Source organism: Bacillus rossius, chromosome 16 (genome assembly GCF_032445375.1).
Source record: "Bacillus rossius redtenbacheri isolate Brsri chromosome 16, Brsri_v3, whole genome shotgun sequence".
NCBI lineage: Eukaryota > Metazoa > Arthropoda > Insecta > Phasmatodea > Bacillidae > Bacillus > Bacillus rossius.
The window spans coordinates 7,566,888-7,583,053 of record NC_086343.1 but is presented as its reverse complement, the minus strand read 5'-3'; the positions used below and the strand labels follow the sequence as shown (position 1 = coordinate 7,583,053).

The window sequence follows — 16,166 nt, the reverse complement described above, 5'->3', positions numbered from 1 at the left end:
TGTAAACAGTTGGAACGAAATATTTTTTTTTTACTTTTTATATATGTAGATGACGTTAAGTATATGCATAATGCCATCTTTTATTATAATATGCTTTGGTTAAATTGCAATTATAAATTAAATTTCCAGTGATGAAAAAATAAGCAAAAAATTTCTAAGTTCGTTGCGTAGTATGATGTGGATTTAATGAACAGGCTCCAGCATAAAATGATGAGGAGGGAATAACTGAAGACATCACATGAGAAACTGTAGCTGGTGCAATGTTTACACAAAGCTACCTACCTCGGATTCGACAAGGATCACAGTAAAGTCAGGAAGTCAGTACAGGGGGAAAAAATTAAATAATATAAGATGGCAGAAAAAAAATTACATTTAAGATTCCCTTGGTGTGTAACATATTAGCTCTTTTAATCTAAATTTCTGGACGCGTATCACACGTAGTTTTTGCACCCGCCGCTAGAATTCGCTGCCGGAGCATCTACGTCGACTATCGAATCATTTCATTTGCAGATTAAAATTTTGAACGATATAATGAAACTGCTCTGATAAAAGGAAAAAAAAAAAATAATAAATACTTAACCCCGGCTTTGGATCTGATTTTCGACATGGAATTTTTTATTAAAACAATGCCCATCTCGTTAAAATTCGCCGATCAGTAAATACTAAAAAGTTTCCCTTTGGCTTTGTGAACTTTGGTTCGCGCCATCCACCACAGATGGCAGCGCTGTGTTTGCGAATTTCCGTTCAATATGATTTCCGTTCTATTCACGAAATTACTCTCGCCCAATGCGTAAACCGAGAGTTAAGATGTTCACACATAAAAAAAAGAAGCAATCGCATAAAAATCGTTTGGAACCAAAATGGCGCTTCACGGTACGCAATCTACAACATCATCATCTTGTGCCAGGAAGGAGTGCGATATCCGCGACGCAGTTCCGAGATGTGGCGATGGTCAGCTCGTCACCTGGGTTCGCAGAGTGGCTGTGCCTACTCCGCGCTGCAGTCAGCCCGAGGGCACACACACTCGCGCTCTCGAGTACACACACTCGCTCTAGTGGGCCGAGTGCACTCGTCGTGGTCCGGGGAACGAAGCGGTGAGAGTGCTCTTCGCTCCGCCCGATCAACAATGGGCCCATGAATAACTGACAGGCCATTGCTACGTCAGCCTGCTCTGTTGAGAAGGGGCACGGGAAACACTGGTTGGGGGGGGGGAGGGGCAGGGGAAAGGTCGGTACAAATACCACTTGCTTCGTCTCTCTCTCTTCGTATCTTTCTCTCTACCTCTCTCTGCCTTACTCTGCCTCTCTCTCTCTCCCCCTTCTATTTCCAACTCTCTTTTATCAATCTATCGTTTCATTATCTCTCATTCCTCTATCTCTCATTATCTCGCCATCCTTCTATATTTTACTCTCTCTCTATGTCTCTCTCCTTTCTCTTTTTTCACTATTTCTTGTCTCTATCTCTCATTCTCTCTATCTCTCTATCCCCCTTTTTTCTCTCCGTCTCCCTCTACCTCCTTTCTCTCTTTCTTCTTTCACTCTCTTTCCATCTCTTTCTCTCTATTTTACTTTTGCATACTCGTAATTCGCTACTCTGAACTCTTAAACTCTGAGGTTGGATCCGGTGTTAGCATTAGAACTGTAAAAATTTGTACAGAAATTTCCTATAGGGTTATGTATCGTATTTCAGACCATCACAAACCAATCAATTCATTCCCAGACTCCATTGAAGAACACGGACAGACATTATTAGTGAATAAAGGTCAATTTCAACACATGATTTCGCGTGTTTCAATCAATGAGCTTCCCGTTTTCAAGAATTAAGCATAGATTACACTGAGCGAGATTACTCCTTGAGATTCTATGTTCAGTCTATCACGCGATAATTCGAGACAAGACACATACAACTTTAGGGAAACTAGAAGAGGAAACGGCCATGCCTTACGATAAAGAACATCCCAGTTGGACAAAAAAACTTAAAATTTAATTTTTTTAATATTAGTTTATTCAACGATAAAAATCAGTTTTTTTCGTTTCTTTTAAACTATAAGTTTAATATTCTCAGCGGTGAAAAGTAAAACTAAGGAGTTTAGAGATGGCGGTTTATTTCTCACTCCCGTGGAATTGGCTTTCAGAGTAACGACGAGGTTAGCTTGTTTTAACCGGCGGACTATCGAAGCAAAACAATTTGGGAATGCATCTTATTAAACGCGCGCACCAATTCGCGCGTACCTGCAACGGAAAGTGGTGAGGAGGGGGTGGGAGGGGGAGAGAGTTTTCTTCTACAGACATACATGTGCTTAGCAATGGCTAGAGACCTCCAAAATTCGCGGTTTCGATGGACTTCAGGATAGACTGCACTCGGGCAAATAGCGCAAGTTCATTGGCCTGCCGACTTTTAAGTCGTCTCAGCTGGTTTAGTCTGTGATTCGATCCTTCTTTGGTCGAGGGTTTATACCTAACTGGTTGAGATTCGTCCAGATGAACAGTAAGCCAATAGCAAAATCATCTAAGAGGTATACGTGTTTGAATTCTAGCCTATCACCGAATGTATCCGCGAATTTTGCAGGTCTCTAGCAATGGCGTGTGTCCAAAAGCTTACATCAAGTCAGGGGAGGGGTTAAGTTAAAGTCGGGCGAAGCCTCGCTGTGAGTATTCTCTCCCGGCTACCCGACTCTATGGGGCTGCTTCTTCCTCCGTGTGTGTCTGGGGCCAGTTCCCCGTTTGATGTTCCCCCGTCCGCAATCCGGGGAACAGAGGAGGCGGCGGCGGCGAATCCGAGGCCCGTCCAAGGGCGGGATGGAGTCCCCCGCGTGGCGCAGCTCGCGAGCATAGGTGAGTCGGGTCAGAGGTCAGGGAGGACCTCGCCTGGTCTGTGGTCCGCGGCCATCGACGGTCGTTCTGCAGACGCTCGCCTGACCCGGGACAGCGATCATTCCCGAACAGGATCGCAGGCGAGACGGCCACACACACAGATCCATCCCGACACCGTGACAAAACAAAGCGGACTTTTTTCCAACGGAATTCATCAAATTCACTCGATGTTACCGGATAAACCGTCCGACATTCTGATTTTTTTTTAAAAAAATTCTCGAGTGCCAATTATGTTACTCCGGAACATTAATCAGCCAAAGTGACTAGTAGTTTAAAAAAAATTGGTTGTCTGTAAAGTCAGTTTACGGACGATAGTTTAACGTTACAACGTCATTACAAAACATTGATGAAATGATTGCATAGTTTTATGAACAAAATTGAATAATTTTTATTGAATTATCACTATTTTGTATGGATACAAAGAAGGAGTGAAATGAAATTTACAATTTAATTGATAAATTTACTTTTATTTGCACTCATTAATTCAAATATGTTTATTACTTTAACGAAGAGAATTTTAACTATAACTTTTATACATGTTTGCTATTTAACTTCTTCCAATCTGTGTTATTATGTTAAGGATAGGTCGATGATAGGAAAAGTAGGAAACGAATGGGAGTGTTTCAAGTTTAATGTGCCTCGAAAAAGTCAAATCGATGGTTGTTCCAATCGAGTGGAAGAGAGATAGATGCGGCGCAAGCGTACAATGAGCGTAACGGGACACACCATAACGGGACAATGTGCGTAACAGGACATTTTTTCGTGCGTGCAGCCGGCGTTCATCGATTTATTAGACGTTGTCACGTCAAAAAATCTATTTGAAGCAACAATTCTGACTGGATCTCATAAAGGTGAAGACATACTCCTTCCAATAAATACCACTCATTCCGACCGACATAGCGTTCGAGTTCAAACGGCTTCAATTTCCAAATACGTCTTACGTTCTCTATGACTGTCAATATAGCGCAAGGGCAATCTTTGCAAGTGTGTGTGGTTTGAATTTAGAAAACGAATGCTTCTCTCGTGTGAAATAATACGTCACATGCTCAGGAGTTGGTAAACCATCTAATCTTTATGTTTGTGCAGAAAACGGACAAATAAATAATGTTTTAAAATAAAAAAAAATATTTTAAGTGAAATAATATATATTTTCTTGCTTTACTTTCATTCCACAGCATAGCCAGCAACGAAAAGCAGGATATGAAACTTAATTATGTGTTTCCTTAGGGAATATATATTTTCTCAAATACTTTGATTTACTTTCTTATTCATTTCACATAAGACTGAGCCACAGCGAAGCGTTGGCCACGTTTAGCTAGTTATTATAATAAAAATGTTGATTAAATTATACTGTTATGACGCAACAAAAGTATAAATTTGCCAACGCTTGAGGTTTAAGAATATTGGATCTAAATAATTGTTTGCAAAAGAAAATTGACTCTAATATTCATTAAAAGTTCACAAAGGACTTAAAAATGAGTGCCCAGTTTATGCATTTAATATAATTTAGGCGTTTGTATAAAGTCCGAAGTAAAATAATTAGACAGTTAATGAGTGTTACGTAAAGAAGAAATAATGTAACATTCAATTTGTTTTTATTTATATTCACTTTGTTAGTGGTAAGTAGTTTAATTTCCGCTGGAATTACACATATGTTTATTCGACAAACTAATTCAAAATAAAATGTGACTAGAGTTTCGTGACTTGATATTTTTAGTTAATAGTCGAGTTAATAATTCCCCCACCCTCTTTTCAACCACGAGGATTTAAACAGGAGTGTCGTTGGAGCCTCTTTTCATAATCGCCGTTCCTCCCGATGGACCAATCACACGCCAGCTTTGTTTGGAGCGTGTTTCGCGCGACAGAGATTAATTATCGAAGTTGTGATGAACGGGCGAGCGTGCACGGGAGTTGAAAACACGTTTTATCTGCTCCGAAGGAAATCGATACACAGCGCGCTGATGGCACGCTAGAGATCTCCGCCATTTTGGAAATTTATTTCGGCCCGTAAAGCATTTCGAAAATACGTAATTACTAGGGACCTGAAAAAAAATCGCGGATTCAATTCGCGATATGCTAAAATTCAAACAGTTGTATACCAATGCTGCTTCTGCCATTGGCTCACAACTCATCTTTCAGGACTCTGGGCCAATAAGAAACACTCAACCAAATATGCAACGAATCACAGGCTACTACGTTGGGACGTCTCACACGACAGAAGCCAATGAGTGGGTGACATTTGACCGAGTATACATAGAGCTATGGAGTTCATCCTAGCGGTCAGTGAACCCGCGAATTTTTCCGGTCCCTAGTAATTACGTAATCTCATACGATTACGCATCAGATTTTTGACATGTTTTTCCTGAAGTTTACACAATATTACGTCTCATAGCTCAATATTACGGCAATTTTATTTTTTTTAGGTACCATTTGGAAGCATCTGTTTAGTTTTCACGTTACTCTCTCAATAAAAAAAATTATCTTCACCACACAAATAGCGCGCCGGTAGGATATTTTAATTTGCGTGCAGAATTCCTCGCTGATGTTTGTCAGACTGTGTTTACAGATAGCAAAACAAGTCTGCGGCCGACACGTAATTAGTTCTGCTGTTTTGCGTCAAAATGTCAAAACCACATGAGCTACAAATTTGAGCGGTTGTTTGAATTTATTGCAGTTCAAATTGTTCACTCGAATATAAGCCCCAAATGGAACCACTTTTAATTCTCTTTTAATTAATATTACTACAAAGAGCGTTACCACACACTGCAAGTCACTTGACTTAAAAAGTAAAATATTTTTCAATACAACAATTTTTTTTATAAAACCAATTAATCTCATAGAGGAGAACACGGATGCCTGGTGAGCGTAATTTTTGGAGAAATTTTGAAAACGTAAAATTTGAAGATTATATCTGTTATTACCTACCATAATAACGAGTTAAATTTTCAGCGTAACTTATTCAATGTGACAAACAAAATCAAACAAAACTTAGTCCCTGAACCTTCCATCACTATATTGTTTGTAAAATAATAAGTGATATATGTGAAAATAGTAGTAGTTTCTAAATATTTTCACGAAAAATACATGCTCCTAGTTATCAGTGTTGAATTTTTTAATATACTATATTTCCTAAAATATTTCTCCTAGTATATTTTTTTTCCTCGAATATCGAATCCCTCAAATACTTAGGATTTGATGATATTTGAGGATTGACTGGCCCATACCTGTTTAAAACGCAATAGAATCCTAGCAGGACGAGGCATAGATCGGAGGACGTAGTGCATTTCGTTGTGATAACTGGGCGGAACCCAATAACCATAAAATTCCTAGCTTCATTAGCCAGAAGCGCTCGATTTTTGTGTCTACAACGAAGCGACCCCTCGAATACTCCCCCTACCCCTTTTCACCGCCCTACCGCAAACCAATAATTTCGAAGCAGCCAGCTTCATCGAGCACGAGGTAATTATTTACGAGCCCTCTGGTAACAGCCAGCAAGCCGATCGCAAATCTTGTTTGGAGGGCTTTTCCCCCCTCCTTTTTTTCCCCTCCTCGCTTCGTTCCGCCACCCTTCATCCTTTCATCCCCTCTCCTCCACCTCGTTCCCCTTCATGAGCCGTGCATTCTCCCCTTTCCCTCGACGGGTCTCGTTAACCCCTGACATTAACCCCGCGTGAGGTATGATCACAATAGTCATACCTTCGGGGAACCACACATAACTTAGAAACACACAACTTAGAACAGTCATAACTTAGAAACCTCGAAAAAAATCCACGTAACTTAGAACTGTCATAAGTTAGAACAATCATAACTTAGAAACACACAACGTAGAAACATACAACTTAGAAACGTCGTAACGTAGAAAGTCATAACTTAGAACTATCACAACGTAGAAACACAAACTTAGAACAGGCATAACTTAGAAGATTCTATCTTTTGTGTTTCTAAGTTATGTGTTTCTAAGTTGTGACAGCACCCCATACCTTCGTACGAAATTATTGTTCCCACTGAAAACTCTAAAATATCTGTTATTTTACAAGAATATTTATTCCATTAAAAATAATTATAGTGTATACAAGGTCATTATAGATGAAATCGCATCTATACCAAGTTTCAAGGGAAATTGGAGAGATTTTGAGAAATCATAGACAACCGTAAATCATGTGGCTTTGCCGAATTAACGAACCTTGGTCCATCCGAGCGCAAGTCCAATACTTCGTAACTGCGTCAATTCAGACGGAATGTCTGATTGGAGATTGCAAAACACCACCTCAGGACAATTTTAACCACCATCTACTCATTTCATAAATGCTCTTAAATGATGCTTTACAATGAGAAACGGCCAAAACTATTTTTTAGGTACAGTAACTCTGGTTCTAAAACTCTAAAAGAATATGCGCCTGTGATAAAGCCTTAGTCTTTTTGTATTCTACCTTATCAGAATTTAAAATAAAATAAAAAAAACAACACATTGTCATTATACCCCTGCAGTTAGCAATAAAAATCCCGCAGAACTTAGTAAAAATGTAAAACAATACATTTTACGTTTTATACAAGATACTAATTATGAATCGATGATAACTGAAAAAAAAAATCTTCTCCAAAAATTTATTTTACATTCAAGTTAGCATAAAGTATGAAAACAATTTTCATAATAAACTTCAGTGAAGATTTCAGAGAGTTTTAGACTATTCGATTTATAGGAATAGATTTTACATAACATTCAAAATGAGAATATATATTAATGTTTTTTTTAAAAAGGGTAATTTTTAAAAGAAACAAAGAACAACTCTAACAATTAAGCCTTCATCTGCCGAAGAAACTTAAACGTATTGCAGTTATAAATCTAAAATCGTTAGATTAGAAAACATTTTGAATTTATTCACCACTATTTCATTACACAAAAAAAAAAAAAGCAAAATATTTATGTTGTAAAAATATAATAAACGGCTTTGTATTTGTCAAAATTTGTTATCACGTGTCAAAACCGTTGCTTTTCAGGTAGATTTCGAAAGAAAGAAGGAAAAAAGAAAACCTATTTCAGTCGTTACCATAGTGCAACTTTCGGAATTTTTTTCAGATATTTTTTTGTTTCAAGGTTACTAGACATTAACTATGCAAATATGTTTAATCGATCCTTTTGGAATATTCGAGAACAAATAGGGTACTCTTTTCAATAAAGTTTCCAGAATTTTAACCCCCCCTCCTCTTTTCGGATTTGATCTGCGACCGTAAGCCCGAGCTAAAAGAGATTATAAAAAAATGACAGCTCTATTAAAGTGCTAAATAAAACATGCAACTTTAAAGCAAACAGAATAACTTTATTGCGTTAGTATCAACCTCGTTATAATACATGCGTGCACATTAAACCTCAATACCGGTTATACCTAAAGTATGTATGTGTGTGCGTGTCTCCCAGTGCAAATAATCACACGGTGTTTTTTTTTATTCTTCATCACATCACGTAATAAAAAAGTGACCATCAATCGTGAAACAGTTATTGATTGTGATGGAATAAATAATTTAGAATATGCATGTGGTACATAGTAGTATTGGTAGAAGTGGGTGTTTGTAGAAATGGGAGCTCACCTTATATTGTTCCACTTGATTGTGAATAAATGTGATTTTATTGTTATATCTCCGGCTACCGTGACCACAGCGATATAACATATTATACACCAGTATTTAAATATAATCATAATCTTTCAAACACGACAAGTTTCATCTAAATAGGTCCATTAGTTTCAGCGTGACACTTGAACGAACAAACAAAAAAAAAACAGACAAATATTCTGTAATAATATAGAAATATAAAAAAAACATTCAATAATAAAATATTTTTAGCTGAATAATAATAAAAAATAATTACCTGTATTATGATACTAAATTTATACGGAATATCTCCTCCGTGGTTTCTGTTAAAAAAAGGGATGAATACACCTGAGTTCTTATTGTATTACTATATAATGATATTATTCGTGTTGATAATTTTAACATTTGTGCAGGAGGAAAATGTAGGTCACGCACAATCCGGCAGTGAATAAAAAAAAAAACGTAATTGGGATCAAAGAGGAAAATGAGACGGAGGGAAGAATATATATTTTCAGTCTCCCGCTGAGGGAAGCTGGGTCCAATAATCCCGTCGTTAGCATCATTAGCCCCCCTTCTCCCCACCCCTCCCCACAAACGGGTTGGGGGGGGGGGGTGATAAAGGGGGGGGGGATTGGTCGGAGATCCACCAGACTTGAATGAGGTGGAAGGAGGGGGAAACGACGGAGTGGAGGTAGCAAGAGAGAAGGGACGGTTATTAATGAGCTGTGAAAATCCGATCATTGTAAACACCCTGGTCTAGGAGGGAAACACCAGTAGCGAGATGCGAGCAGGCACGGCTACGCAGCTTCACAACAAAGACTTTCAACAACGTACGTACACGTTGTATACATTTTACAGTAAAAAAAATAATCATAAAATGCTATAATCGATGTAAAAAAAAGGGGGGGTTGTCTGTAAATTCGATGTACGGACGATAATTTTACGTGATAACGTCATAAGAAAACATTGATGAAAAATTACATTTTTTTAAATTTTCAAATATTACTTACAGTTTTTGCAAATTTAAGTCAAATAATTTGTTTAAATATAATCACGAACAGTTAGTTAAAAAAAAAAACGCCTTAACCTGTTTGATATTATAGAAGATTCTCTCGCACGGTGGTTGGCTGGTTCTTGCACGCTCGGCTCAGGCGGAACGTGACAATTTTTTCGTGCGTGCAGCCGGCGTTCATCGATTTATAATTCGTTACTTACGTTACACGTGTTTACTCCGTTACCTTTTCACTTCCATTACCCTGTGATTCTGATATTTTTATAACCGTTATAAAGAAATTCACTTAAGAAAAAAGCTGTTTCTTTCCGTACTAATACGTCCAAGATGAACTTCACGGAAGATACACAAGTTTTTTCACCGTTGAGAGAAGCGACAACCCGCTTCGCATGCGCCGCAAGAGGTCTGCCTACCTCGCAGGCGCTGCAAGAGGGTCTGCCTACCTCGCAGGCACAGCCAGACGGTTTGCCTACCTCGCAGGCGCTGGAACACGAGTGGCTGCCTAAGTGGATGCAGGGCTAATTGGATGGTTAGCTTAACGAGCAACCCAACGCGCAGGGAAACTGACTCGCCACAGACTGACTCGCCACACACACACACACGTCACCATCATCATCATCAGTGGTTAGAATACACGCGGACAAACACCTTGCAAGAAAAGCCAAAGGTATGGTCTTAAGACCGAGACACGTAGATGGTCCACAAACAATTGATTAATTAACTAGGGCTTAAAGTACTGAAATTGAAATAAATAACAATGATATTACAGATCAGATAATGGGACACTGAGGTAATTAATATTAATTTTAATCATCCACTGCGTTTCTTCATGGTTCAAAGTTATACCTTTTCAAGAATGACCACAACAGTAAACACATAAACAACAGTTACTCCTTTTTAGTTTCGGGGGAAAAAAGTGCCACAAAAATGGAAAATTCATTCACATGCAGAAGCTAAAAATAAGTAGTAGAGAGAAATGTACCGAATTCATAATTTCCCTTACGGTTAAAGCTACAGGCGCAGGAAGATTTCGAAGTTCATACTTTTTTGGGGGTATCATGGAAATTTCTGGCTCATTCTAGAGACTTCTGGAACATTGCGAAAACTTAATGCTGTAAATATACTTTATGTTCCAGAATTTTTCTAAAGGACTGTTCAAACATTTAATGCATATTCCATTCATCCAAAATGTTTAGAATTGTTTTATATTCAATTCTTTGGTTCAAATAATCAAAAGCGAATTTTCAATTTCACCCAGTACATAAATATCTTCTCTGGTCACAAATTATTAAATTTCACCCGCAAGTAAGCTCAGAAACACAAAGTTTTGAGAAGTTTCATAACCTCAACAACGTGTTATTGTATACTTCACTGCGCTACTCAGTGGTGGGAAACAAATTAACTATTGTGCTATGCATTTACTCCACCTTGTTCACGCAACGCTTACCAGAGAAAAATAAAATAAAGCTTATTTTGTATCATTCATATTCTCTATGTATGAAGAGAGACTATACCAAACTAGTTAGTTGTAAGGCACCTAAAGCACCAGTAAAAATTGATGAATACATCAAACACTTTCAATTAATATACACAACATTATGATGTATCCGATTTCTTTTAATACTGTTTAAATGATAATTATTTCTGATATATATGAAATAAAAAAATATTTGTCTCAGCAGCAATGCAAGGAGGATGAGGTTAGCAAAGAGAAATTAAAATGTTACACTGTAAGAGCATGAAAACAGAATTCGTATAGCGTTACAGAGTTAGTGAGTCAGTGATGAAGGTATTTATATTATCTATTGTTTACATAAAAATTCGATCGAAAAGCAACGTAACACTAAGGTAAGAATTTTACTGTAGCGCAAGTAACCATCTGTTTTGATTTACTTCGTATTTACAAATGCTTAATTCTGTAATTATTTTTAAATTTAAGTGATATATAGTATCCCAGCCACTGCACGTAAACTAAAAACAGGAATTTCTCAGAAACCGATAGGAATTTGCAAACAATGTATTTAGAATAAATTGAGGAACGTGAGCAAAATTCAAATTATTTGGAATTTTTAATTTTTTTTTTTACAGAAAATCCGCGAACATTCCAATTTACTAAATTGAATTTTCAAAAAAAAAAAAAAAAAATCAAATTTTATCACGAATCAGCCAAATGCAGTAATTTAAAAATTAACAATTCTAATCTATAATCCATCTTATTTATTGCCCCAAAATGTTTTAAAAAAAATGTATATTGAGTAGGTAATAAAGCCAAAAGTACGCAGTAGGCGCCAAGCACGCGGCTACAACCCAGAATCCAAGCTTCTCCAGACAATGGCCGTAAAAGCCTGCGAACATTATTAACTTTGCATAGAGTCGGATTTACAAAACTGAGAATTTTTTTTCCACCCAGTATAAAAATTTTTAGGTACTTACGTAACAACGCCACCACAGCTACCTTTAAATATTGTTGAAGGTTGGTGGGGTTAGTATAGCAACATTAAAAATACCGTGAAAACGTGTGAACTTTTGGTTGGGTCAGGATAGCCACATCTTAAATTGGTAATTCCTCAGCAACGATAATAAATATTTTATACTTTTTTTTTGACGTGAAAACGTCTAATAAATCGATGTACGCCGGCTGCACGTACGAAAAAGTGTCCCGTTACGCACATTGTTCCGTTACGCTGTGTCCCGTTACGCTTATTGTACGCTTGCGCCGCATATATCTCTCTTCCACTCGACAGTTTATAAAGTGAAGTGAAAAGTTAATGTGGTTTTAATTGCTTATTACAACAACAATTTCGGCAATAACGGTTAATTATTCTTGCATTTTAAAAATCTGATTAATAGTATAATTTCAAGTATTTATTATTTTATTATTAAAACAAAAATGATTCAATTTTATTCATAAAAGTATGCAATCATTTAATCAATTTTTTTTTTGTTATGACGTTGTAACGTTAAAACTATCGTCCGTAAACCGACTTCACAGACAACCAATTGTTTAAGTTTACGACCGGGCTGGGTCCTCCCGCCGCAGGATGGAGTCCTTCTGGAGCAGGCTGGTGTTCTGGAGGCGGGTCCCCCTCCACCACCACGAGATGTACAGGGTGTGCGAGAAGTGCGGGCACGACGGCAGCCTCATGAACACGGCCGCCATGAAGCGTCTCAAGGACATCTACAAGCTGGACTCGGTGTGCGGCTGCGTGCAGGTACAGAGCCAGTGGCGTGCCCAGGATTTTGCTCTGGGTGGGGGGGGGGGGGGGGGGTGTTTGTCAGGCATAAGGCTAGGGCCTTTCCGGGGGGCCTGGGGGGTATGGAATACCCCGCAACTAGGCGGGGGGTCCTGGGGTCCTCCCCCGGGAAAATATTGAAAAATACGTGTTCAATATTGCTGATTTAGGCAATCTAAAAATACTGTTTAATTAAACATTTATGCTTGTGTCATTGAATTTATTTCAATATCATACTAACTATTTTTTTTTTTCATTTTATGAATTTAATATTAAAATATTTTTAGCCCTGGGAGGGGGGGGAGGGGGTCCGGTCCGGCTCGTCCCCCCCCCCCCCTTAGGCATGCCCCTGGTCAGAGCCACAGCTGCCAACGGGACAGATGTTAAACCTCATATTTACAGAGAATCCATGATTAAATATATAAGTTATCCAGAGTTTTCCCTCCCCCCAAACCCCCCGTAAATTTAAGACTATCTTCGTAAAATTTTACACGGATACACAAGAATAATCGTGGTATATTAACGAACAGAAACAATTTTTTTTTTTGGACGTGATAACGTCTTATGAATCGATGAACGCCGGCTGCACGCACGAAAAAAAAAAGCATGACTCATTGTCACGTTCCCGCCTGAGACGTGCGTGCAAGAACCGACCAATCACCGTGCGAGAAAAATCTTCTATAATATCCAAGCAGCAAATTTAAAAAATTTGATTTATCTGTCCAATTTCATCATTTCAAATTAACAATTTATTGACACTGATTTGATTTCAGTTTATTTCTATAACTAATTTTTCGTGATTATATTTAAACAAATTATTTAAACTAAATTTGCAAAAAACTGTAAATAATATTTGAAAATTAAAAAGTATGCAATATTTCATCAATATTTTCTTATGACGTTATCACGTAAAATTATCGTCCGTAAACCGACTTCCCAAACCGTTCATTAAAACGGTTGCCAATTTGGTTACGCTACTAGGTTTTCGGTTTGAACACGCTCTGGTATACTAGGGCTAAGATAGCGGTGTGAACGCAGGCGTGCTGCATGTACATCGGGCCGCCGGAAGATGCCGCCCCGGGCGCCGAGGCGGAGATTGCCGAAGCGGGCCGGGCGGACGAGCCCGAAGTGGTGGTGGAGGTGGAACCGGATCCGCTGCGGGCTCTCCCGTCCACCACGGTCTACGACATCGCGGCGGAAGAGTTCTGGCCGCCGCACCAGCGGCGCTACATGACGCCCGCGGCGCTCGCTGAGGCGAGGAGGAACCCCAGAGACCCCGGGAAGAAGACCTGACTTCGTCCCGAGACCACACAACGTCGCGCCGCTTCCAAACCGTCGCTTGGTTTTGAATTGTTTTGGCGCGTTCTGATTAGGTTGAGGTTATGTTCGACCGACATTTTGCGTCATATAATCACACATTTGATAACACGCTGTTAGGGAACATCCTGTTTCGTTTGAGGTTATGTTCGACCAACATTTTCGTCATATAAACACAATTAATAAGCACACTTTAAAGGCGCATCATGTTTAGTTTGAGGTTATGTTCAACCAAGGTTTTTGTCGTATAAACACACTTAATCGACCACACTTTAGGGCGCATACTGTTTAGTTTTAGGTTATGTTTGACCAACATTTTTGTCATATAAATTCAATTAATAACCACACTTTAAAGGCGTATTCTGTTTAGTTTGAGGTTATGTTCGACCTACATTTTCGGCATATAATCACACACTTAATACCACGCTTTTAGGGAACATCCTGTTTTGTTTGAGGTTATGTTAACAAACATTTTAGTAATATAAACACACTTAATAACCACACTTTAAGGGCGCATCCTGTTTAGTTAGAGGTTCTGTTCGACCATAATATACTGCCATATAAATTCACATTTAATACCACGCATTTGGGGTGCATCCTGTTTTTTTATTGGTTGATTTCGACCAAATATTTTTTTTCCATCTTAATACACACATAATACCACGATCTTAGAATTTTTAGGCGCATCATACTTTTTCGTTTAAGGTTATGTTCGAACATAATTTTTTCATATAAATACACACTTTATACCACGCACTATGAATTTTAACGTGCATCCAGATAAAGTTTTAGGTTATCTCTAGCATCATTTTTAATGAAAAAACTAACTTATTATACGCCATTTGAGTTTCAGGATATGTTCGACCAAAAATTATTTTAATCTAAACACACACCTAAAACCACGTTCTTTTAATTTTTAGGCGCATCCTTTTTCGTTTTAAGTTATTTTGGATCGAAATTTGTATCATATTAATACACGCTTAAAACTATGTTTTTCCTTGCTCAGTTTAATTACAAACTGAAGTATAAAAACATGTAGTTCTGAGTCTTGTTGAATACATTCGGTAAAACACGGTTTTTAAAACATTTTCAATAGTTACAAGTAAATTAAAGCATCACTGAACGAAAAACTGTGGGTTTCTAGTTGTGTTCTTGGTAATTGGTTATGAGGTGTAACTCTGGAATTGATTGGTTCATGATAAACACTGGAACAGAATATTTAAAATCATATAGTAAATCTATCCTGAACGAAAGAGGGCATACGCATTGTTACTCCAAAAATATGTTTCTTAAACAGTAATGTTATGAAATAAATATTTTATGAATCGGACAACTTTTTTTTGTATCTTTATTCAGTAAAAATGTTTGGAATTAATCACAGAAATTTTTTAATGGTAAGATTTTAGCAATACTCATAAATTGTGCGAGCGAAGCCATGAGTTATTAGCTAAAATAATATAACTGGAACTTTTGAGTTTTGAAGTCAATTTTACTAGCTGTTACGTGATATGGTTCAATTTTTTCTGGGAAAAAAATTACTTGGCCATTTAAAATCATCAGATTTTTTAATATGATTTTAAAACTCTAATAATATTATATGCATTTTGCTGAAATAATTTCGTACCATGCCACGCAGTAGTCACTAGCATTGCCTTTTAAAAATTAAAATTAATTTATTTATTCCATTTGGTTCTCCTCATCCATGCTGCACAAAAAAAGTTAAATGTTCAACCGTGTCAGCTAATTATAAAAGTAAGTATGCACCGTATACATTTTTTTTTTTGCCATTTTGTTGAAGTTCGGCCATTCATAAAATCCACATGTTTAACAGTGTTAAACGTTAAATATAAAATAATGATCTGAAACGGGACATACAGTCCTGTGTTTTTTTTTATACTGGACATATTGGGTATTGATTTTTTCCCCCTTTGTTTCGAGAGAACGCATATCGGCAATACGCTTAATTCCGAAGATAGAGAAAGAGAGAGAGAGACAGAGAGAGAGAGAGAGAGAGAAAGAGTTCGGCGGTTTATATTCCCGATCTCTCAAAACATAAAGAGAAGGACCCTCTCGCTGGCATGTGGACCGACGAAAGGGCTCTTCAATATCTTCCGCGAGGACCGGGCTGAAGAAGTTCTTTGT

General features: G+C 37.8%; 2 protein-coding genes across 2 annotated transcripts in view; one reads left to right on the top strand and one right to left on the bottom strand.

The window, feature by feature from the left end:
- LOC134540302 (uncharacterized) overlaps positions 1–16,166 on the bottom strand; it is a 394,175-nt gene that overhangs the window by 35,367 nt on the left and 342,642 nt on the right. The gene's annotated exons all lie outside the window — the stretch shown is intronic.
- On the top strand, positions 11,244–15,354 carry LOC134540427 (uncharacterized). Its single transcript, XM_063383170.1, has 3 exons — positions 11,244–11,322; positions 12,515–12,686; positions 13,746–15,354. The coding sequence occupies exons 1-3, from the start codon at positions 11,258–11,260 to the stop codon at positions 13,998–14,000; spliced, it is 492 nt and encodes a 163-aa protein (XP_063239240.1). The 5' UTR covers positions 11,244–11,257; the 3' UTR covers positions 14,001–15,354.

What these genes read in the sequence shown, in the direction of transcription:
- LOC134540427 (XM_063383170.1), top strand. Translation starts at nt 11,258, where the DNA reads ATGAAGGTATTTATATTATCTATTGTTTACATAAAAATTCGATCGAAA. An exon ending in AAAAGCAACGTAACACTAAG is followed by an intron (nt 11,323 to 12,514) that starts GTAAGAATTTTA and finishes CTCCCGCCGCAG; the next exon opens with GATGGAGTCCTTCTGGAGCA. An exon ending in CGGTGTGCGGCTGCGTGCAG is followed by an intron (nt 12,687 to 13,745) that starts GTACAGAGCCAG and finishes GTGTGAACGCAG; the next exon opens with GCGTGCTGCATGTACATCGG.